The sequence below is a fragment of the Telopea speciosissima genome, chromosome 3 (assembly GCF_018873765.1).
Source record: "Telopea speciosissima isolate NSW1024214 ecotype Mountain lineage chromosome 3, Tspe_v1, whole genome shotgun sequence".
Lineage (NCBI taxonomy): Eukaryota > Viridiplantae > Streptophyta > Magnoliopsida > Proteales > Proteaceae > Telopea > Telopea speciosissima.
In genome coordinates, this window is record NC_057918.1 from 58731580 (window position 1) to 58757991 (window position 26412).

The following is a 26412-nucleotide window of genomic DNA, read 5'->3' on the forward strand; positions in this document are numbered from 1 at the left end:
AAGTCAACCCCCCAATTCAAAAACAAAAACTAGATTTTCGACGGTAGATGAAATTCTCAACTTTCTAATGTTGGGGTTTTTCTCAAATCTAAAAATTCCATAAATCTTTTTTTTTTTTTTTTTGTGAATAAAAAATTCATTACCAAAGAGGAAAAAAGAAATACAAGGCCCCCGAAGGGGAGCAAAAAAAAGAGGTCAGAGCCTCAGCTAGGGTTTTTCTAAAATCTTAATATGGTAAAACATTGCTAAAAACCAAAAGAGCAGTAAAATATTCATTTGTTCAAGTTTCTAATGCTGGGTTTTTCTCAAATTTCTAAAAATTTCATAAATCTTAATATGGTAAAACATTGCTAAAAACCATAAGAGTGGTAAAATATTCATTTGTTTTGATATATAAAAAAATATATTTTTATTTAGAGCGGTTTTGACAGCATTCGCACAAACCAAATAAGGTTTGACCGGAACATAACTCCTTTAATATAAATCAGACTTAAACAATCTTGGATTTATTGAAAAACTGGTTTTGTGCTCTACCTAATACAAAAGGTCTCATGCAAAAATAAAATCATTTGACCAATTAAACTTCTTAGAGAACAAGAACATTTCTCTAAATTGAGAGCAGTTTAACATAGACAAGGTTTAAAGTATCAGTATCAGGTATCGTATCGGAAGGGTATTTTAAGAGACGTTATCATATCGTATCGGAGATATGTATCATACACTACAGATACGCATGGAAATGGTCAAGATACACAAGGAAATACACTTTTGGATCAAAAAACAATATAAAAAAGCAATGTATGACATATATAATGTATAAACACTAAAATGGAGAACAACGTATAACGAGACAAGAAACTGTCATTGATTTGAGTACAAAACCTAACAAATGATCAAGTTTGATGCAGCAACTAACTTAGTTTTACCAAAATCTACCTATTTATAGCAAAAAAAAAAATAGGATAAAAACCATGATTTAAACACAAAGATCTAGTTTTTCTAACACCTACCTTTTCTTGTAAAATCTCATTTTTCTGTGAAATCTCCTTCAATCTCTGATCTAAAAAACAAAATCATAGTCTAATAGTCACATGGGTCTTAATGGCCGTATCAACATGTATCGGTTGGTATCGATCATATCGAATATGTATCGGTCTATATCGAGCCGTATTGGCCGACACATACCGATACATATCGATACTCTCACAATCAGGGTTTAAAGTATTGATACGAATCGTACCGTGTTGGCCGATACGTCTTGGTATTGGTCGGTGTCGATACGATACATACCGATACGTATCTATTTTTTTTTAAATAATGTATCGGCTGTCTCGATATGTATCGACCGATACATGTCGATGCGATACGATATGGTTGATACGTATCGATACAGCCGATACATACTGTTTTCAATTTTTTATTATTTTTTTAAATATATCGATACGTACCGATACATATTGATACGTATCGATACACGTGCCTTTTTTCATATTTTACTACACCAAACACGAACCAGAACCCCCAAAAATTTTTAACTTTTTCTCCCTTCGGGTCGCGCCACAAAATATGTCGGGTCGAGTCGGGTTGGATCCACATCGCACTCAAATCTTTGGAATACAAGACATACTCAACACTTGAAAGGTAAAAGGTAGGTTTTTTTCAAAAAACTTGATCTTTTGCTTCAAATCTTGCATGTTAGTTCTTTTGTTTCTTTTTTTTTTGCTATGATTCAAGGAGAATAGATTCAACTAACTATTAGATGCATATTTTGTATACATTTGCAAAGATTTGAACTCAAATCCACCATTTTTCACTCAAAATCGAAAATGGCTTCCTTAAGGGTCAGTATTGTGCTTATGTTCGTTCAGTACACAATATCATCCTAGTTGCTCTTATTCTTGAAGACCCTTACAGACATGAGTTTGATCCACCCCGACATTCTTCATGGCAATAGAGTGACTCTGCATGTAAGAAATCTCATCTTTTATAATAATTTAGGAGTGTCGCACTTGTCTGGTTATACATTATTCACAATTCTTAGTGTATATGCATGATATATGACATATATTGCTTGTTTATATTGTTGTCCAAAAATGTATTTCCATGTGTATTTTGATCATTTTCATGCGTTTCTGCACCGATCGATACGTATCTCCAATACGATACAATACAATACGTCTCTTAAAATCACCCGACCGATACGATACCCGATACCGATACGTTAAACCTTGCTCACAATACCCTTTAACGTACATATCGTAAGTATTTGTATCATATCGTATCGTATCGGCCGATACTTTAAACCATTCTAATAGATAAGATCATATTTTCTAAGAACAGTACAAACCAAATATGAGACTAGGTATACCATAACACAGACCAATTCCAAGAACAGTATAAACTAACTGTATGTTTTGATTGTTTCAAAATTCTAATAGCTTGCTTCTTCAGTTATGTTGTCTTATAGTTCTATGTTGACTTTTGATGACATGATGTAGCTTAATATTGATTTTTGATGACTTGATGTGACTTAATGTTGATTTTTGATGACTTGATGTGGCTTAATGTTGATTTTTGATGATATAAGGTATATATTATAACATACTAAATAATGCTAAAAAAGAGGGGAAATAAAAACACTTAAGTGCCTTGGTTGCCTAGGCAACGCCTAGGTGAACGCCTTGTCGCCTAAGCGCTTAGGCACCTATTAACAAAACTGATTTAGGAATAATGCTTGAATGATCTTAGACAGACCCCAAGCCTTTATTTATAATAAAGAGTCAAAGTTACATGGACAAAATTGTCCCTAACATAGCCGACATGGCTGTACATAAGATAGAACATAGTAAAAAGTCCAAAATACTCCCCACGGTATTCTGACCCATACAATCCAACACTCCCCCTCAAGTTGATGCATATATGTCATGCATGCCCAACTTGACTAAAATAGGATGAAACACTTTGCCACTTAGTCCCTTCGTGAACACATTGGCTAACTGATCAGCCGACTTCACAAATGGAACACAGATGAGTCCGGCTTCGAGCTTCTCCTTGATAAAATGTCGGTCAACCTCCACATGCTTAGTACGATCATGCTGGACAGGATTATGAGCGATGCCAATGGCCGCTTTATTATCACAATATAGCATCATGGGAAGATGGACAGCAGCACTAATATCTTGCAACAATCCTCTAAGCCACAAAATTTCACAACCTTGCCACAACATCCTGCTTCTTGCTACGCCATGTGACAAGGTTGCCAACCACAAATGAACAATAGCCAAAAATAGATTTTCTATCAGTAGATCCAGCCCAATCGACATCAGTATAAGCTTCAACTTTTAGATGACCACTGGGAGATAAAAGTATCCCTTTTCCTGGAGCAGACTTCAAGTACCGTAAGATGCGAAGAACTGCATCCATGTGAGAGGAATAAGGATCATGCATAAACTGGCTTACAAAACTCACAACAATGGCTATGGCTGGTCGTGTATGAGAGAGAGAGAGATCAACTTGCCCACTAATCGCTGATAACAACCTTTATCAACAGATTCACCTTCTTTCTCCCTAAGTCTAGTAGTAGCTTCCATGGGAGTATCTGAAGGATGACACCCTAACATTCCAATCTCAGACAATAGATTTAGGATATATTTTCTTTGAGAAAGAAAGATGCCCTTTGAAGATCGAGCAACCTCTATCCCTAGAAAATATTTTAGAGTTCCCAGATCCTTTATTTCAAACTCACGACCAAGGAAGAGCTTCAATTTGTTGATCTCATCACCATCATTGCCGATGACTACAATATCATCAACATAGACTATGAGGATAGTTACCTTATCACCAACTTGTTTGATGAACAAGGTATGATCAGCATTGCTTTGTTTGTATCCCACAGAAACCATAGCCTTGTGAAATCTACCGAACCAAACTCTAGGTGACTACTTCAACCCATAGAAAGCCCTCTTCAATTTACAAACCTTGCCCCTGGTAGTGTCATTAGAGAAGCCTAGTGGAATGTCCATATATCCCTCTTCCTCTAGTTCTCCATAGAGGAAGGCATTCTTCACATCCAACTGCTGAAGATCCCATCCAAGATTCATAGCACAAGATAACAATACTTTTACAGTATTAAGTTTTGCTACTGGTGCAAAGGTCTCCTGGTAGTCAACTCCATATGTCTAAGTAAAGCCCTTTGCAAGCAAACGTGCCTTGCATCGATCCACTGTTCCATCTGCCTTCTGTTTGACCACAAACACCCATTTACATCCCATTGATTTTTTCCCTAGAGGAAGAGCCACAAGATCCCACGTATTATTTTTTTTCAATGCTCTCATTTCTTCCAACATTGTTGTCTTCCACTTTCCATCTGTAAATGTTTCCTGCCAATTTTTAGGAATGGAAACAGAAGAAAGAGAAGATACAAATGCACAAAAAGAAGGAGAAAGAGAACTATAAGAAACGAAACGAGATATGGGATGCAGAGTGCAAGTCCTAGTACCTTTGCGATGAGCAATAGATAGGTTGGAGGAAGAAGGCTTACCAGGAGAAGAAGAATCTGGATCCTAAGTCGGCAACTGGATAGGTATTGGTGCTATAGTGGATTGAAGCTGCTCTTTGCTGGAACATCTCTTTTATAGGTGATAATATTGGAGTCGTCAATTCTCTTCTGAAATTTACTAATGGTTCTTTGTACTGGAGTCAACTCCCCCTGAATAGGAACATCACCACACTTGTTTCCATGGTCACCCCTTGTAAAGGATTCCCTTCGGGTGAAGGGGCAGCAGTCGTTGGAGGTTGGGCAGCAGCCATAGAAGGCTGGACAGCAGCCATAGAAGGCTGGACAGTAGGCATAGGAGGCTGGACAGCAGGCATAGAAGGTAAAAGAAGGGGAACCTCAAGAGAAGGAACCACATCTTCACTAGAACTCTCCCCCTGAAGAGGTGGTGAAGAATAATAGGAAAGGGTTTCATGAAAAATGACATCCATACTGACCATAATACGACGGGAAGGAGGATGATAACACTTATAACCTTTTTGGGTTGGGGAATAACCCAAAAAAATACATCTTAACCCACGGGGTTCAAGTTTGCCATGAGATTTTATATCCCTAGCATAACAGATACAGCCAAACACCTTGGGTGGAATCACAAAGGAAGAATTCCTAAGTAAAACATCAACAGGACTATGGGAATCAAGTACCCGGGAAGGCAATCGATTAATGAGATAAGCTGCAGTGAGGACAGTATCACCCCAATATTGGGGTGGAACATGTCGAACAAACATCAATGGTCTGGCCACTTCTAATAAGTGGAGGTTGTTCTTTTCAGCCACACCATTTTGGGCCGGGGTATCAACACAACTAGTCTGGTGAATAATCCCATTATCAACAAAGTATTTTTGAAATTGGGATTCCTTATACTCGGTTCCATTGTCACTTCTCAAAATTTTGAGAGTAGCCTGGAACTGAGTTTGGATCATTTTATGAAAATGTTGAAAACATGAAAAAACCTGACTTTTTGTGCGCATAAGATAGACCCATGTGTTTCTAGAATGACAATCAATAAAGGAAACAAACCAACGATGACCAAAAAGAGAAGATTTACGATTAGGCCCCCAAACATCAGAATGCACCAAATGAAAATAAGAAAAACTCTTTTTATTTGATAAAGAATAAGTAGAACGTATCTGTTTGGCCAGAACACAAGTCTCATAAAAAAAATCATCCTTACTACATTTGGTGACCAAAGCAGGAAATAAATGCGCTAAAATTCCTAATGGAGGGTGACCTAATCTAGAGTGCCAATGGTAAAGTTTAGAAGAGACCATGAAGTTCTGGTGTAGCGGAGAAGGTAACGGTAGTGGAAAGAGACGGCCATCATCAAGCAGGTACAATCCACCGTGCACTTTACCCAATCCAATCGTCTTCCCAGATGCCAGATCCTAAAAAACACAATTGGAAGGAAAAAAAATTACTTTGCAATTAAGATCACAAGTAATACTACTAATGGAAAGAAGATTAGTAGTAAAATTAGGAACGTGCAAAACAGAAGACAAAGGAAGGGAGGAAGTGAAGTTGATGATTCCTTTTCCAGATATGGAAGAAAGGGAACCATCAGCCACTTTAACCTTGTCTTTCCCAGAAGCAGTAGAATATCGATGGAATAGGCTAGAGGAACCGGTCATGTGATCTGTAGCTCCAGAATCTATGATCCAAGGATGGGAAGCTACAGAAGCACAATGACCACCAAATGGAATACCTGACCGGGCAAAGTTTGCACCTGAAGGAGCAGAGGAATTGGCAGTAGCAGCAGATGTAGTAGAGGTAGTAGTAGCAGATGTAGTAGAGGCAGCAGCAGTGGAAGTCCTTAGCACACGTAGGAATGCTTGTAGATCATTTTGGGATAGACCAATGTCTGTAGCCGGGGCTATAGTAACAGATTCAGAGTGGTTTGCTTTATTTTTTGGCTTCTTCTTGGCAGCCCGTTTAGCTTCAAAGTCAGTTGGTTTCCCATGTAGTTTCCAACATATGTCCTTGGTGTGGTAAGGTTTGTGACAATACTCACAAGTAACAATGCCTGAAGTACTACTCCCAAGAGAGAGATTTCCAACTGGTGCAGTTGGAGCCGGGGCAACAGTCTGTAGGGCTGATCTTTCAGTAATAGGAGGGTGTAACATAGCAGCCCGTCGATTTTCTCCAAAGGAGACCAAGGCATAGGACTGTTCAAGTGTGGGAAAAGGATAATGGCCCAACACTTGAACACGAATCTAGTCATACTCAACATTCAACCCTGCTAAGAAGTCATAGACCCTGATTTTGTCCACATGTTTCTTATTGGCAGCAATGTCAGCAGCTGTAGTAGGGTGGTAATCAGAAAAGTGGTCCAACTGTTGCCAGAGGCTGCGCAGAGTAGTATAGGATTTAGAGACCGACAAGTCTCCCTGAGTAGTATGAAGGATCTTTTTTCTGAGTTCATAAACTTGGGCATCATTGCCAAGCTGCCCATATGTTTCCTTGCAAGCTGACCAAATCTGAGAAGTTGTATCAAGGAGAAGAAACCCATGTGCAAGGCCTGAAGTCATAGAACCAATCAGATAGGACATGAGAACCCCATTGTTGGCAAGCCATCTAGTTTGAAGAGGACTAGGTGCTGGCGGCATAACACTGATGCCATCAATATGGCCCATAAGGCCACAGCCAACAATGGCAAAAGAGGCAAACCGAGACCACAACAGGTAGTTTGAGCCATCCGGTTTGATGAGATTAGGAGGAAAATTGTGGTATTCTGATTTGCCATGGCCATCATGATTAGAAGTGGCAGTGGAAGTAGCAGAGTCACCCATAGTTGCAGTAGAGAAACCCAAATCACAGAGAGGGGCTGTTGTGAAGAGAAATCCAACAAATACTCCAAGCTAAGGGCTGAAAGCAAGGTCGAGTGGTCCTCTTGGATGGGGAAACCACCCCCAAAAAAATCAGCAGCAATGGAAAACCCTATCCCAAATATCGATGTTGTCAAGGTTTTGAAAAAAACCCTGAAAGTTGAGATCGAGGTTGGGGATTGGATCCAAAAAAAAACCTGCAGTAGAGCTGGATATATGCTGGCCAGGAACTTGTAGATGATGCCCTTGGTGGTAGAAACTCCTCCAAAAAATATAGCAGCAACAAGCAGCCCTAAACCCAAAAATCGATAGATGTCAGGGTTTTGGAAAACCCTGAAGAAGGAGATCGATTAGGAGTAGGGGTCTTCAAATAATTGGTAGAGGTTGGATAGATGCTGGTCAAGTATGCAGATGAAGCTCCAACAATGGAAAATCAGCCTTCAACAGTGGTAGGGGCCTGATCTTCAAAAATTCTGGAAAACTCTAATATCGCAGAGATAGGTCCAGCAACTATCGAGCAGGATTTAGGACATGGAAAAAAGGAAAAGAGGTGGGGAGGAGGGCAGAAACTAGATCATATGATCTCCTCATTAGTGCTACCCTTGGAGAGGGATGAGAGCCAAAGAGAAAGAAGAGAGAAAAAATCGAGAGAAGGAGAAGGGAAAGAAAAAACGATGGGAGGGTGGTGGGTTTTGAAAACCTAGATCAAAGAGAGTTTTGGCTCTGATGCCATGTTAACAAAACTGATTTAGGAATAATGCTTAAATGATCTTAGACAGACCCTAAGCCTTTATTTATAATAAAGAGTCAAAGTTACATGGACAAAATTGTCCCTAACATAACCGACATGGCTGTACATAAGATAGAACATAGTAAAAAGTCTAGAATACCCCCCACGGTATTGGCCCATACAATCCAACAGCACCCCTCCACCGCATTTTGGTCGCCTTGCTGCCTTGACAACTATGTTGAACACTCATGTTGGTACTGGTATGATTAATTTAACCAATGTCCAGAAGGAGATGCACCACAAAATGGATTATCTACATCCTAGATGTCTTTTTCCTTTTCTTTTGAGGATCTTCCTACCTCTGTTAGGCAACTGTTTTTTTAAGATAAACTTGGGTTAGGAGCCTTGCATGTGTGTTGGTCTTTCCCTGGGTTTGAGTGGTTTACTAAGAAATTTATTTTGTATGGAATTTGGATCACCAAACCTTGTTTTCCTTTATTTACTTCTAATTCAATAAAATTGCTAAGGGCTGCTCAGGGAAAAGAAGTTATAGGAACAATCAAATAGGAAAGAAAAAATTGATGACAGTGTTGGGAAATGCCCTTCTCCATATAATAGTTTTGATGATAGCAAACACATAAAAAGTACTGACATCATGTTTTATAGTGAATGGTTATTTGAAATAGTCTTGGAAGCCATTGAAACTCAAGAAGGACTTAAAGATTCATGATCATTCAAAGTACACAAGAAGATTGAAGATTGAAGAACATCACTTAAAGAAAACAAGATCAAGTCAGGAAACAAGGGTCAAATGAAGAGTACAAATTGAAAGGACACATGAAGATCAAAAGCATAATAAGATTGAAGACTTAAGAAGTCAAGGACCAAGTCATTTGAAGAAGACAAATGCACCTAGTCTAGAATAGAACACAAACATGCATATTGCAATTTGCATCTCATCACATGTAGCTCATAACCTAGAATGAACCTAGGTAATATCAAATGACCTACTAGAATGCCCTAGGAATAATGGACATGGATTAGTAAGAAGGTGCCCAAAATCAGACAAGTGAAAAACAAACCAGAGAACCTACTAGTCGATATTACTAGTCGACCAGGAAAACAGGGAATGTGCATCTGTCACCCACATAATCCTGACGGTTGATACCGACAAAAATGTCAGTCAACCGGATGCTGTCGGTTACCATTTCGGTCAACCTAACATCATCCGTCTGAGTCCAACGGCTCTCTTGGACTCCAATGGTCATATTCACAGGTTGACCGAAAACAAGAAAAATATAGCCGTTAGGGCTTTATTCTCACCAACTTTTTGGGCAATAAAGTGATGTTATAAAAGCTCTCTCTCCACACAATAATGTCAACCAACTACCATCTAAAACAGAGCTTTATTGTGAGATATCAAATCATTCAAAAGTGTAAAATTGTCCTTGAGTTCAAAAGAATATTCTTCGAGTCATCTTCAACAAAGACTCAAGCATTCAAGCCTCCACACTCTTCAACTACTAATTCAAAGGAGTGTTTTAAGGAGCTTTAAAAATGCATTCATTCTTCATATCATCATCTTGCACTCACCACAAGGAATTAGGTGACATTTCTTGTTAAGTAACAATTTAACTTTCAATTGTAATTATTCATGCTCTTGAGTTTGTTGAAACTCTAGATTGAGCATTATTGCATTCCCTTAGTCTAGACCATACTTAGACTGTTGCAAGGACCTTCTCATCCTTAAGAGATTGCATTATATTAGTCTAGACCGTACTTAGACTACTACAAAGATTCTTTTATCCTCAAAAGATTGGATCCTCTTATCCTTAAAAGATTAGATACTCTTATCCTTAAAAGATTGGATTCTCTTATCCTTAAAAGATTGTAAAGGACCTTTTTATCCTTAGAAAAGAGTTGTAAAGGTGATATTCCCCACCTATAAATTTTTTCTCTTTCTAATTGTGCAATTTTTTATTTACTTATTGTGAATTGTTTTAATATAATTCTGCATCACACATTGTAATTCACAAGCAATCGAAAAAGAGGCAAAATCCACTAGTTATAACCTATTCACCCCCCCCCTCTAGATAATTCCACAGACAGAATTTATTTAAATTGGATAAACAGAAATAATAAGCTGCAAGAGTGTTCAAGATTCAGAAAAGAAACCTCTATCACATTCTCATTGGGACCATTAGAATCAGCAACTGAGAAGTTCTTGTCCATAAATGAGCAATTTATGGGCACATCATCAAGAACAATATTGGGATGACTTTGAGAGCACCCGAAAATCTCATCGTTGTTCTCAAAATTTAGCCCAACAGCATCCATGTTGAAACCATCACAGAGATCACCACCATCACAAATGCTAACCTCATCCAATGGAGAGTATCCCTGCTACACATCATCAAATAAATAGAACGACACAAGAATAAGATTGAATAAACCAATGAAAACAGTAATATAGAACCATATTTGGAAGAAAAGGATTTATATTTTGATCCTCATCAAACTAAACGAGCCATTTATTTAGATTTTTTGTAACAATTTTTTTCCACACTTGTGTGTGTGTATAAATCCATTTCTTTTTTTTCCTTACCAATACAAATATAAATGATCGAATACCAAGGGGATAGGTTGAATTTAAGTAGCCATTTTAAGAAGAGTAATTATTTTAAAGAGTTGAGAAAAAATGATATGGAGTAAATAGAACAAATCACCTTGGACAAGTTTCGGTTCTCAGGGTATAATCTTGGTTTATCTCCACTGCATCGTACCGAATTCACATTCAGAGGAACCACTGAAGATGTACCCGTCCAAGGTTCAGATGAAACACAAGGCTCCAACTCATTCAGCTTGGTGGTTACCATCAACCCAGGTTGTCCAGGTTCCCAACAGTCACTGCAATTCTCATTCATAGGCATCATGCCTTGTGTGCCCCACCTAAAATTGGCTTCTCTCGAGGTCTCTGTAAGAGTAGGACATCCTGAATAATAACTCAGTGTCTGCCGATGATGTCCAGGATCCAAGCATAAATTTCCATTGGCACTGCAGTTCTGACAGAGAGAGAGTTTATCTTCAATGCACCGAAGAACTGCAGGCTGTGAATGGCAATGGTCACAAATGAATGAACGGAGGTGCCTCTGAGATATTGCATTAGCCGAGTGCACATACCCATCACAGCTCAAGCAAAGAAGAGCAGAATCTGATTTGCAGTACAATACTGCCCTCGCAGCTCCACAGAAATTACATAAAGGTTCCATTTCTTCCCTGAAAGTAATCTACCTTTGCAACTTTTAAATGCTAACCCAAGGGCTGTGGTGGGATTGAACTGAAAATCACTCACTCCCCAACCACAAACCCTTAGACCTCTGTTTTCAATAAGACAGAATAATCGAAAACAAGAGCAAAATCAATAATGGAGAAATATTCCGCCAAAGAAAACTATCAAAACTGAAAATTTTCTTTTGCATTATATGATCTAGTCCAACCAAAATATAAAAACGACGACATGGCTTACATCAATAAAATCTAAATGTTACAGTATGGAAATAATCTAACAAAAATGTGAGTTCAAACAGAAAGAAAGACGAGCACTTACAGATTTATCCCATGGAAGAAGGATGACAAAATCAGCGAGCATTTTAATTTAGCAAATGCGGTAACTAAGATAAATCCTAGCCATCCTTAGGATCCAAAACACAGGAAAAAGCAAACAACTAAACTCAAATTTGATAGGTTTACACAATCAAAGATACAGAAAGAATTAGGTTGAAAATTTCCCGCAATATGAAAAACCCATCCCTCCCTGCGTGCTCTGCTCTTGCTCATCGATTACAATTATGTAATCGTTTTGGCCAAATCAACAAAAAAAACTGGATGATTACGTGGCAACGTGAGATCTCTCGAAAACCGAAAACCGCAGCTATGTCAACGTGGGCGTCCCCACCTTGGAAGATCACGTACGAGCAGGGTCACGCCATTTTACTCGCTCCCTCTTCTCCCACAGATACTGTAACCCACAAGGCCAAAAGAGGAAACAGTACAGTAAACGGAGAGGTTTTATCAAAAAAGATAACGATCACTCCACTTCGTCTGGCAAAGGAAATGTGATGTTTTGACTGGGTTTCCTTCCAGTTCCAGAGGAGAACTGAAACCAAGAAATTAAAGTTCAATAATACGAATCAGGTAGGAAATGTTTCCCTCCTAAACCATCATAATGAGTGGACGCGCGGGGTATCAACTATCAACTATCAACTAGGGGCATTTTTCATTTTGTAAGAGAGGCTGGGCGGTCATTTCAGGGGTTGTGTCTTGGGAGAGGCTACGCGCAATCTAGGTTCTTTTTATCAAAAAAAAAAGAAGGGAAATTTATATATACCACCCCTGAGGTTTGATGAAAGGATATTTTCATTCTTTAGTTTTGGAAAATTCTACGTACCCCCTAAAATTTGCAAACGGGCAACAAATAAGTCCATTCCATCAGTTCATGATTAACACTATTAAAAATTAGATTTGAACTAACAGAATTGCCCTTCCAAGAAGAACCCAAAAAATAAAAAGTGGTGAATGGATAAAATTACCTTTACAAAGGAAAAAAAAACCTACAACTAACTCATCTTCCCCAATCGAATTGGGAATTCAAGCAGAGAAGCGATCGAGGAGCAAAAATAGAATTAAAAAGAATGAGAGAATGAAGAGAAGAGACATAGGGTTTTAATTCTACTCAAAACTTGAGATTCGATACCCATTTCTTTACTCTCCGATTTCATGGTTTCCTCTTCCACCTGTGCTGGTTGTCTTGCAATGTAATCTAAGAGTCCTTCTTATTTTTCTCTTTTTTGATCGAAAAAAACCCAGTAATGGATAATCAATCTCATCGGCGGCACCTGTAGAATTAACCAGGATCAATGCACTTAATTAGAGAAAGAATTCTAATTTAGCAAGAAATAAAGATCAAATCCCTAATCATATTTTATTTTCCTTGCAAATTAAATTACCGCTTTCTTCTATCATTCTTCTCTCGTATTCTTCCACTTGCTTTCAGAGTGTTCAATTCATTCTTCTCTGGAACGCTTGTATCTATAACTTGATCGGTTGCCGCTCGAAGGAGAAGAGGGATTTCGGTATTATTAGCAATTACCCATATTAATTAATCTCATTGGACAAGATGGCGTCCATTTTATGGTTTGCAATGGGAAATCGAATCACACAAGAGGGCTTCTGTTTTTCAGAGTTGGGTTATTTTTTTGATAAAAGATATAATGTCGTTTATGTTCTGGTTCATGGTAGGGTTGAAAGTGAATGGAGAACATTTGGAAAGAATCAAAAGCTTAAATGAGTTAAGGGCAGAGTGCTAGGGAGTGGAGGAAAATGTTTTGAGGCTGATTGGATCCTTGTAATGTCATTTCTGTTCTGATGAACCCAGCAACCAACTTTCCATGACTGGCGATAGGGTTTTCCTTATTCCCAACCATTCAATATTTCCTCTCCGATTCCCAGATTTCCAGTGGCGTTGGAGGGAGGGGAGCTCGAATTGGGGATTCAAGTAGTTGCAGGTTTTTTTTTTTTTTTTTTCCTATGTAAGGGTAATTTTGTCCATTTACCTTTTTTTTTTTTTTTAGGTTCTTCTTAGAAGGGCAATTCCATCAATTCAAGTCTAATATTTAACAGTGTTAGTCATGAACTAACGGAATGGGCTTATTTGTTACCGTTTGCAAACCTCGGGGGGATACACAAAATTTTCCAAAACTGGGAAATGAAAATATTCTTTCGTCAAACCTTAGGGGTGGTATGTGTAAATTTCCCAAAAAAGAAATAGTGAAAATTTTAATTCAAAGGGTTGTATTTGGTTTGGTATGCAATAGGGTGTATGTTTGGCCTTGTCGGCCCTAGCCCGTCCAAAGCCCGAACAAGACCTGGGCTGGATTTTTCAACCTTGAGGGTGGGTTAGGGTTGAAATTTTCATGCCCTGAGTCAGGGTCGGGCTGGGTCAAGGTTGAGGCCTCGGGCTAAGCCCAACCCAGCCTTGTGTTAGGTTACACTTTACAATTTATTATTTACATTTTGCAATATTTGTTTAGTATGTAAATATCTATTGCTTTACCCACAAAAAAAAAAAAAAAGGCTAATTATCTATTGAACTAAAATATTTAAAGTAAACATCTTGTACACCCCCTGAGGTTTGTTGACCTGTCATGTAAACCCCTTGGTTTTTAAAACCTTACTTACAGACCCCTGGGACCGACGGAATACCCATTCCATTAGATTGAATGGGTTATGTGATGATGTCAACATGTCATAAAATCAGTAAAGGTCCAAAATACCCTTATCTCCTTTTATTTTTCTTTCTAAACCATAATAAAGTGGGACCCACTAATGCTTAGAAAAATGAACATTTTACATTTTCTTTTTTTTTTTTTCAATTTTTTATTCTCAACTTCATCTTCTTCGTCTTGGTCTTCGTCTTTCTCCAGCACACACCCTTGCCCCATGTCCCAAAAAAAACACTAATCTACCAATCTAAACCCTAACTTGCAATTCTAGTCGATCGCCCACCTTGCCCTGTCACCGAAAATCTACAACGGCGGTGATCTTCTTTGACGGCTGCAGTGGTGGTCTCTTCAACGGAAATCTACAGCGGTGATGAGATTTCTTGGAGACAAACAATCGTTGCTCCTCCAACGCACCTAGCATGTCTCTACTCCAATATCCTCTCTCTCTCTCTCTCTCTCTCTTCACTTTCCTCTCACGAGACTTCTCTCTCCGTCTCTATGAGGTCTCCCATCATTTGTCTTTGTACTGAGATGCAGTCTCTATAACAGTTCCATACCCCGGGTGTTGGGCCTTTAATTGGACTTATTTCAACGGAAGATCCTAGAGGCGGAAGCTAATAAAACCACTCACACCGTTATAAATGGGGCGTTCCTTATTGGGGCTCAAGGGAAACAGAGAAAGCATGGGCACTTTGATTATGCATAGAAAGCTTTACCCACTTCTATCTCCCAATTGGATGCTCATGATCACCTCATTCCGTTTCCAATAGGTGTAGTAGGGGCAGATGTGGAATTTCATTATAGGGAGAGCTGTTGAAAGGTCATTCAGGCCTAGTAATAGCAGCAGCGCAGAAATGGGCACTCCTTGTAATGTCATCTTTCCATGCATATTTGGAGATTCATAACAGGGTAAATCAGTGAAAAGAAAAGAAACAAGCCAAACAAAACAAATAACAGAAACAAACTAACCAAAATTCTTTGTAGGGAGAATAAGAGAAGAAAAGAAATAAAAAACAGAAACGAAACAAAGTATTGTTCTTTCGTTCAGGTACAGGCTAGCGCAGACTGAGGGATTAAGGGGAGTTTCACGGCATTTGTGGCTTCTGTGGCGTCACTTCGTTTGTTAAGATGGGTCGTTGGCCCTCTAGTTTGGCCGCTACAAGATGCGGCAGGGGAGTTGTTGAAACCCTAATTACTCTTTAGGGTTGGTTCGCTTAGTTGGTGTGAGCAGAAGGAGAAGACGAAGAAGATGAATATTAGTGGTCCCATCAAGTTGAGGGTTAAAAAAATTAAAAAAAAATGAGGATTTAGGTGGAAAGGCTATTTTGGTCTTTTACATTGTTAAACTAACACTTAATTAACACCGTGAGGTTTATGGGTCTGTAAGTAAGGTTTTAAAAACCAAGGGGGCTACAAGATAGGTCAACAAATCTCAGGGGGTGTACATGATGTTTACTCAAATATTTATAATAAGATTGGGTTAAGTTTTTTAACCCAAAGAAGAGTCTAATAGTAAATTAAGTATGAAACAAGCCAATACCCAATCACATGTCTGTCATTTTTTTAAGGGTAATTTACACATACCACCTCTAAGGTTTGACGAAAGTATGATTTTACCCCCCAGTTTTGGATAATTTTGCGTACCCCCCTGAGGTTTGCAAATATTAACAATTACACCCATTCTGTCAGTTCATTACTAACTGCGTTAAAATTATGATTTGAACTGACAGAATTGCCCTTGCCATTGGGTTTCAAAGCCCTTTCAACTGTTAAGGAGTTTAGGGTTTCAAATTGGGTGGAAATCCCAAATCAGAACCCTTTTGCGCACCTGCAACTCGTCTTCCTCCCAATCGTGACCTAGAACCTCCATGACCACGACGTTGAGCTCGTAATTGATCCACACTGTACGAGAAAAGGGAAAAAAAAAAAAAGGGAAGGGCCACCATTGTTGGACCTGATTGTTGGACCTACAACTTCTCCAAGCTCGGTTCGTGGACCTGCAACTTCTTCAAGTTCTGTTCGTGGTACCTGTTGTTTGAGTTAAAATAAAATCGCAAGCGTACGGGTCAATCATAGCTACGGGTCGAACACGAGGAGATATATGCCACTCTATTTAACTAATTTAAAAGTAATGCAAAGTGAACCAAGTTATTTTAAAGTACTAAATTAATGCCAATTAAACTAACGAATCCTAACTCACAAGCATCTAACGAAATTTAAGGGATTAAGTTGACGTCCTAACACATGAACATCTAACCTATCAAACTAACTCAAATTGGGAGTAATTAAAAATAAAATCCTATACTAACGCAAGTTAGAAGTAATAAAAAATGCAGCCACACATCCACATCCACATAAACAAAATAACCACATAAGAAAAATAAAAGAAATAAAGGGAGAAGAATGAGATAGAGGAGAGGGAGAATGAAATTGAGAGTTTAGAGAATGCGTACCTAAATATTTTTTAACCGGATTAATTGAAGAAGCTTGAATGAATACTTGCATGAACTTACCATGGCCTCCTCTTCTAAATCTCCAAGTCTTGTCATCAACATAGGAGCTTAGACTAGGAAGCTTAAAACTGAAACTATTACAACCAAATTGAAGACATTAAAGCATAAATTAATCCTATTACAACCATTAACTAATCTTATGAAAGAAAAATTAAGAACTTGAAAGAACTAATCTTATGAAATCAAACTAAGAACTAAAGCCAAAAATAGGAAAAGAAGAGAAAATTTCACTAAGTGAATGAATTAAAAACTGAATTAAAACTAAACTAAAACTAACTAAAAAAAACTGAACTAGAACTAACTTCTTACAACCCAAAGGGCAAGGGGTATTTATAGGAGGAAGAGAGGAGAAGAGAGAAGAGGGAAGTGTTGGAGAAATATTCCCTAAGAAAAGAGAATATTCTCTTCTCCTTCCTCTTTTACAATGCCTTGAATCCTAAGAAAAAAGAAAAAAAAATAGAAAGAATAAGAAGAGAAGATTGTTTACATAGACCTTCTATTTTTAGAAAAGTAAACTTCCAATTCTAACAAGTGCTTCCTTTTCTTTGTAGATATCTTCTCCAAGCAATAAAATCAAAGCATCTTTGATTTTTCAACCTTCCATAGATGAGAAAATATAAATCTATCCCAAGTAGAATTTCAGAAGTGCCCTTGAGAAGTTGGAGGAGAGAGAGAGTACGGGTGATGACTAGGATTCCTTTAAGAATAAATAAAATACCCATTCTGTCCTTCAGAAAATTTGGAGCATGGGGTACTTATATAGGCCTCACCATTGTGTTCCTTGTGAAAAATCACCCAAAATAGACCCAAATTTCGTCCAATTTGGAGTTCGGGAGCCCAAGATATCTCAAGTTAAAGTTGGACTGTCCAGAGCCCTCCAAATGAAATCTTTCGGGTACAGAAAATATAACTTCTGGTTATTGCGTTAAGGCCCCTGAAATCCGAACTTCGGCTTTACTTTGTCCCCGGCTGACTGTCAATAATTACAAATAAACCCCTATAGACCATTTTCGCGCTTCGTTACGGAAACGGCCGTAACTTCTTCGTTTCAACTCGGAATCAATTGCCGTTTGAACCGTTACAAAACTGACTCGATGGGCTACGTATCCAAGCCATTAACACCTCTAAACAGCTTAAAAAACATTTCCTTAGCATCATCTCCTCCATTTCACAAGAATTCACCTAAACCCTGAAAAGCACAAGACAGCACCGAGTAACTCTGTCCAATGTAGTAAAATATATGCTTTATGCCCTAAGATTTCACACATAAATGTGCTCATCACCTGTTAGTCATCTTCCTCCCCTATCGTGACCAAGAAGAACCACCACCACCACCACGTTGAGCTGAAAAAACCCAACGCAAGGTACGCAAGCTCTGTCCGTGATACCTGTTAGTCATCTTCTCCAAAAAACGGAACATCTCATCTGCTTTGCGATACCTGCTATTCATCGTCCATAAAGAGACTTATACTCCATAGATTTCTGTAAGTAATTTTTTCTTGAACTTGTTAAGCCTCATTGCATCTCAATCCTAAACCCTAAATTTCACAGTGTATTCAATTCGAAAGCAATAGAATAGAAATACTCTTGTTTCTATATCACCAAATTTCAATCTTTTCTCGAAAGCATATGAATGATAATCATATGAAGTACTTCATGGAGATAGTATGTAGGTCTATTGGATTGTTGATGTTGGACAGTTGCTCTTCCCCAAGTTTAAACTCAACCATATTCATGGGGTTGTTGATGTTGAACAATTGTTCTTGCCTAAATTTACATTCATCCAGGTTCATTGATTAGTTGATGTTAAAGAGTTGCTCAGCCTAGTTCATTGGGTTGCTTATGTTGTACAATTGCCTCAGCCTGGTTCATTAGGGGGTTGATGTTGAACAGTTTCTCTTGCCCAAGGTTACACTCAGCCAGGTTCATTAGGTCATTGATGTTGAACAGTTGCTCTTGCCTAAATTTACACTCAGCCACGTTTATTGGGTTGTTGATGTTGAGCAGTTCTTCTTGTCCAAATTCACACTCAACCAGATTCATGATTGGGTTGTTGCTGTTGAGCAGTTGCTGCTGTTGGAAGATATCCAACCACCTATATTTTTCTTGATTTAGCAACTCATTTTCAGCTACCAAAAAACCCATTACTAACCTAATTTGCCTTCAAAAGTTTATTTGGTGATATGTATATATACAAGAAAAGATCTATTTTTTGCATGCTTACCTTGTTTAAGTCTTTGTTCATCACTTAGTTTGGCTATCCTATCCCTTGTAGCATCATTTTCAATACTCAGCTCACTGTGTTTTTTATCTTCCACTAAAAAATTCTCCTTAGCCATCACTTGGAAGTTGAAATCCATCTAGTACACTACTAAATCCACAACAACAAAATTCAGAAAATCTGAATTTATGTATTACTTCAAATTATTTGGACAGTCCTATGGCCTTAACATCTATTTATAGCATTTGCTAGCCTGTAGTAGGATAGCATAAGTAATGAATTACAGATAAGATGATCCACAATAATATGTAGACCAACATGAGGCCTATTCCAGAAAACAATAACAACAATATTTCTGGAGATTTATATCAGGCATACATCTTTGAAAAGTGAACAATATTTCTGAATTTATATTCCATTAATCAGAGAATTGCATTTTATATACCTCATTGGGCCATCAACATTTTTGCTTCTTTAAATCTATTGATGAATGACATCTTAGAATTGCATATTATATACTTGTCTAATACAGTAATATATTGTGTCTATGTATTTTGTACAATATTGTTGATTACAGGGCAAGATTTGAATAATGGAGAAAACTATATGCAAGTTGGTCTATCATTTTGTAAAGTCTGAATCCAAAATGGTAGATGTGGACAAATTTGGGTATTTGGACTTGATTGCTGACATATATAACTCATTGTTGAGTTATATACCCAAGGGAAGGTTTGTGAGTTTTAGTTTGAAATACATAACACCTGATATGGGTGAAAATATAAACTTGGATAGAGATGAAGATGTATTGAAGATGTTTCATATCTTGAAGGACCAACTTGAACTGAACATATATGTTTACAATGTGCAAGTGGGTGATCCAGTGTTATGTACTTATGTGAATGGACACACACTTGAAGTGATTGGTGGTGATACTACCATTAATAGACCAGGAAGTGGAGAGGCACTACTTTCACCTATAGAGCTATTTGGTGGTGGTTTAACAAGAGAAATTGAGACTTTTCTAAGAGAAATTGAGACTACTAGTAGGAGATCAAAAGCAACTATAAAGAAAGGTGGTGGTACTTTAGGTTTACCCAAGTTAATGAGTGGTGCCATTGGTAGTGCAGCCACTGGTATTACACGCATTGGTACTACACCCATTGCAAGAAGGAATGTTGGTATTAGTAGTACCTCACAAATTAATCCTGTTGTGAGGAATGACTATAGTAGCACTTGTGTTCTCGAGCCTAGAGATGGAAATCCTGCTGGTGTGACTATTTACAACAAGAGTACTGTCAATATGAGTGGGTGTGGTATGTCATTTCCAGAGGTTGGGGTGTCTACTAGATATGTAAGTAGGGGTGGTGGGTTTCTCAGGTCATCTACCACAAGTGGTACCAGTATTGCATTTGAAACTGTTGCTTCACCTAGCAAGCTGCCTGACAAGGAAGTGAATGAAAATCAGGTCATCAGTGATACATCTGATGATAAATGGGAAGCTGGAGAGTCAGATGAAATAAGTGAGAATCAAAGCAGTAGTGAAGATGATATTAGTGAAAAAGAGTTGGAGAAAGAGGATAACAGTAATGATGATATATCTGAATGTCAGTCAGAAGAAGGAGATAATGTGATTGATGGAGAAGGTGATGTGGACCAAAATGTCACATGTAGAGTTGGTCAAGAATTCAAGAATGTACATCATTTCAGGGAGGTCCTAGAGGATTATGAAGTTCAAGAGGGCTTCAAAGCTTTGAGGCAGAAGAATGAGAAATCAAGAGCAACTGCAGTATATGCGGGGAATGGGTGTTCATGGAGGATCCATGTTTCACTAATGCCTAGGGATTATATCACATTTGTGGTCAAAACACTTGTGGACAGTCATACTTGGAGGAGAGAAGTTAGTAACTTGAATGTAACTTCAAAATGGATAGCAAAGAAACATGCTTCCAATCTTAAGGAAGACCCTGGAATGAGCAACAAGGTAATGAAAAATATATTGAAAGAGAAATACAATGTGGATACAAGTAATATGCGACTATATAGGGCAAGATGGAGAGCGAAGAAAGTATTTGATGAGAGCCATGCAAAGTCATTTAATAAGTTGGAATCATATGGGCACATGATAAAGGCAAAAAAACTCTAGCAATTCATATGTTATCCAATATTAGAATGGAAATAAATATGGAGAGGAGGATGCATATGGGGTGGTAAGAGTTAATCCACAGTTCAAGCGTATATTTGTATGCTTTGATGCATGCATACAAGGGTTTTTGAAGGGATGTAGGCCATTCATAGGCCTTGATGGCTATCATCTTAAAGGTTTATATGGTGGAGTCTTAGTTTCTGTAATTTCAGTTGATGGAAATAATGGGATATTTCCAGTTGCATATGGAGTTGTAGAATCTGAAGAAAAGGACAGTTGGCTATTCTTTCTCCACCATTTACATGAGTCCATTGAAAGATGTAAAAGAAAAGATTTACAATGGAACAATAACCCCTTATGATATACTCACATTTATGACTGACAAACAGAAGGTATAATCTTTTTTTTAAGCTTAAGTTCAAATTTATAATTTTTTTTCTTAAGATCCCTCACTTATCGTTTGTAAACCAATATGTTTTGTACATGATTTTATTGAAGCAATTTCAACTATTTTTTCAGAAGCAAACCATCGACACTGTAGTAGACATCTATACAACAATTTCAAGAAAGTGTTTGGAGGTGGGCCTGCATTACAGGGTTATTTCTGGAGAGCCAGCAAAGCATAGAATGTTTTTCAATTTCAAAGGGCTATAGGTGGTATGAAAGCAGAAAGGAAGGAGGCATATGACTGGTTGATGAAGACTCCAGTTAGTATGTGGAGTCTACATACATTTGATCACAGAGCCAAGAGTGATCAAATAACCAACAATATGACCAAGTCATTCAACTATTGGGTTGGACCATGCAGGGATAAGTCAGTCCTTACCTTAATCGATTTAATCAGATCTAAGTTGATGAGTAGGTTACAGAAAAGATATTCAAAGGGTCGTAACTTTGAAGAGACTACTATCACTCTAAGAATGAAGAAAAAACTTAATGATTTACAGAAAAGTGTCAGGTATTGTAGACCAACATTATCTGAAGGAGATAAGTATGAGGTACAGGATAACAGTGTTAGGTATGTGGTAGACATGGAAAATAACTTCTGTGAGTGTGGGATCTACATAGCAACTGGATTGCCATGCAAACATGTGGGAGCATGCATTCAATTTAATAGGATACCTCTTTTGTAATATTGTGATTCATACTATTCAACAAATAGATATATACTGGCTCATGAGGGACTGATTGATCCATTTTTTGATTTATGCACTTTAGATCCCTACTTTCACCACCAATGAAGAGGTCAATTGGCAGACCAAATAAGTTAAGGAGGTGAGAACAAGATGAGGCACCTAAAGAAGACATTAAGAAGAGGTCTAGCACTATAAGATGTAGTAAATGTAAATCATTTAATCACAATAGAAGGGCATGCAAGAAGAGGAAATCTTCTTCTACGAATAAGGTACCTTAACTGAATTTTATCATTCTACAACTAGACTTTTGTGCATAAATATTTAGCATTATAATTCTTTGTTTTGTTGATGCAACTATAGGGGTCCCTTCAGGTGGTAACCAGGTCCTCTCAGCAGAGGTCACCTCATATGGTAACCAGATCTTCTCAGCCCAGGTCCCCTCAGCAAAGGTCCCCTCATGTGGTAACCAGGTCCTCTCAGCAGAGGTTCCCTCAAGTGGTAACCAGGTCCCCTCAGGTGGTAACCGGGTCCTCTCAATAGAGGTCCCCTCAGCAGAATGTTGGTGTCAAGGTCGCACTATTAACTGAATTATCATTTTCATGTTAGAGTTTTGTACATAAAACTTGAAATTTTACATGTTTTGTTGATGCAACTGTAGAGGAAAGCAAGGAGCGATACGCCTAATGATATATCATCCTCTCAAAGAGTAACCAAATCCTCACAACATTCATCTACAGCTGCACAAGATGTGATTCAGAAAAGGATGGCCGCCAAGGCTATGAAAGAGAAGGCAAGGACAACCAGTATAGCTACCCAATGAAATGGTGGGTGTAATTGCTGTCTAGGACCAGTCTAACTGCACAAGATGTGATTTACTTTGATGAATTATTGGTCAGTTTAAATAGGTGCATGAGTTCCTGCATTGGTAAACTGATATGTGTTTTTTTGCATATACAGTTTAGTTGCTGTCTAGGAGCAGTCCATGGAGCTGATGAGTTGCTGTGTTGGAGATGCAGTGTTTTAGAGCTGAAGTCTATTGGAGCTGAAGTGTTTTGGAGTTGAAGTGTTTTGGAGCTGAAGGTTAGAGAAGCTGAAGTGGAGTTGAAGTGTTGGAGCTAAAGTGGAGTTGTTGTCTAGGGGAGTTGCTATCTAGGACCATTCTAGATAAGCCAAGGCTATGGGTTGACTTATGATTCAACAAGTTCTGTTTTGATGGACCTATTTGGCTGGAAAACGTTTTATAATGTAATGGTGTAATTTGGATTTGGATCGACATTTTGTATTATGTTTGCAAATGTTGTTTTTAATATGATGGATGGACCAATATGCTTGGAAAACAATTAGCAATGTAATGGTTTGAGAATGGTCTAATTTTTATCCTAAAATTTGGTCATTGAACAATGCATGCCACTTCTAATAATGTCAATCCATCCACTTAGAATTAAAGACCAAAAGGAAATCATACTGTGGACATTGTTTTATAAGCTTGTTTCTTGCTGGATAAGTTTGTTGCTTGCTGAAAGGTTGATATACTAGAGACCAAACCAAACAGCAAAGTTGCTGATTTTGTTGATGGATCTGTGGCTCTTGTACAAAGCTTTTCACCCATTTGGACTTAGGTTGTAAGCTTTTAAACCTTAACAAACTACACTTAATGAATTTACACAACATAGTTTTCACATTCAAAATATCATAAATTTCCAAATAACATACACTAAAGTTCCAAAACCATTCATTGAAAGCAAATTGTACATTCAAAATACCAAACAAGACCATGTTTACTGAACATTCCCTTCCCATACATTAAGTGAAACTCCCCTTTCCATACATTAAGTGCCCTACACCATATACTCCATCTTATTTTCAGAACAATTATAACAAAGTTCAAGACAAACAAAGTAACCATCATTTGACAAAACATCTTTATTACAACATTTGACTTTTCTAGCTCAATCACTCTATTCTTAAACCTACAGAATTCTTCCTCCTTTTGTTGATCCCTCCACTGTTGCTCCATCCTCTGTTGTTCTTCTACACTAATTTCACCCATAGTATTTGGTGGACCTAGATGTGCAGCTGAAACATTGGTGAGGCTAAATTGACCTGGTTCACTAATGGTACAACACCATTGGAAGAAGTTGCAGCCACCATTATTTTTGTCTGCATAGTTATAATATAGCCTATTTGGGTTGTATGTCGAGTTCGAGATCCTCACAACAGTTTTTTTTCTACAAAAACACAGCGTGTTCCCAAACTTAAGGTACCCTGAATAGCTCTCATTGACACTAGCAGAAGACATTTTATCTGCAAACATGACATTGAATCTAAACATTAATAATAGTCCCATCAAGGAATCAAATGATCGTTCCAATTCTAAGCAAATATGAAACTTTTAGGGAGGCTTGAATCACAGCAGGTCATACATGGCTACCACTAAACCCATCCATATATGTCTCTGTTAAGTGATCAAAGCGTCAAAATGGCTTTAATGTTTGTCCAATTTTGGATATTTTGGACAGCAATTTTGGGCTTCAGTGAGTAGTGAGCAGTGAGTTTTACTCACAGACATGGATTGGACTGAGATATATCAATTTTGGGCTTCAAAACTAATATACGATTGCACAAGTTGATTAGGTTTTTCCAACATTTTAAAAATCAGAAATGATTTAGCATTTCAAATGAAGAAAAACATAAACATTACTTACAACCCTTGGAATTGCAAGTCGAAACCGAACTTGGAGAAGTTGCAGATCCAACAGTGGTGGTCCTCAAACAAAGTTTGGAGAAGTTGCAAGTCCACAAACCGAGTTTGGAGAAGTTGTAGGTCCAACAATGGTGGCCCTTCCCTTTTTTTCCCCCTTTTCTCTTACAGTATGGATCGATTAAGAGCTCAACGCCATGGTCATGTAGGTTCTAGGTCACGATTGGGAGGAAGATGACTAGATGAGTTGCAGTTGCACTAAAGGGTTCTGATTTGGGATTTTCCCCCAATTTGAAACCCTAAACTCCTTAATGGTTTAAATGGTTTTGAAACCCAATGGCAAGGGTAATTTTGTTAGTTCAAATCATAATTTTAACGCAGTTAGTAATGAATTGACGGAATGGGTGTATTTGTTAACGTTTGCAAACCTTAGGGGGGTACGCAAAATTATCCACAATTGGGGGGTAAAATCATACTTTCGTCAAACCTCAGGGGTGGTATGTGTAAATTACCTTTTTTTAATGCATAGGATAATGTAAATGAAAAAAAAAGCAAGGTAAGTTAGGGCAAATGCAGCCCTTGGCAAAAATCAAGGTCAACCCGGTCCAGCCTGGCCAGATCAGGGTCAATCAGGGTCAGGCTGGGCTAGGCGGAGCCCAATAGGGTCGGGCCTAGGCTGAGATATTTCAGTCCGACCTAGGGTTGGATTGGGCTTGGGTTGAGCTAAGAAGACTCAGGGTTGGGCTAGGGTTTTAAAAAACCCGACCCTGTTTCACCCCTAGTATGCGTACCAAAAAGTCTACCTAGGGGTGTCAGTTGGTCTGGTTCCTTAACGGTTCCAGTCCTAAGGGGTCAGAACCAGAACCAGACCAATAAGCTATCAGTTCCAAATTTGAGATCCAGGACCATTAACTAATGGGTGGACCGGTTTTGGTTCCTAAATTGTTTCAAGCAGTCCAAATTTTTAAATAAAATTCCCTAACACATGCTACATATATTTAATAATATTATATTAAGACACTTATTTCAATCACATGAGATATGCTTCATTTTTTTTTTCAAATCATAGAACTAGTCTATATTACCTCTTTTTTTTTTATTAATTAATAAGTGGAACACCACCACTCTCATAAGTTAGGATTACTTTAAGGTATGTTCTTAAATATATGGGCGAGCCTCCAAGTAATGGATTGAATACTTTTCACCCTCGCTCTGCTATTACTCTGCAAATTCTTATTGTTACCTTGGAAACTGACTTAGGCATCAGAGAGCTAGTCCACCCCGAGTCCCCTCCAGTGCTCTCTTATGCT

General features: G+C 38.1%; 1 protein-coding gene across 5 annotated transcripts in view; it reads right to left on the bottom strand.

Annotated features, from left to right (window-relative positions):
- LOC122653503 (zinc finger protein CONSTANS-LIKE 12-like) overlaps positions 1–11376 on the bottom strand; it is a 47712-nt gene extending 36336 nt beyond the window's left edge. For all 5 annotated transcript variants that reach the window (XR_006331823.1, XR_006331822.1, XR_006331824.1 and 2 more), the window contains exons 1-2: positions 10834–11376; positions 10283–10507 (exon numbers count right to left, since the gene is read on the bottom strand). Coding sequence is in view for 2 of the 5 variants with exons in the window: in XM_043847355.1 (XP_043703290.1) it covers positions 10283–10507; positions 10834–11376 (768 nt within the window). In the remaining 3 variants the exon portion in view is untranslated. The remainder of the gene's footprint in view (positions 1–10282; positions 10508–10833) is intronic.
- Positions 11377–26412: the final 15036 nt, after the last annotated feature.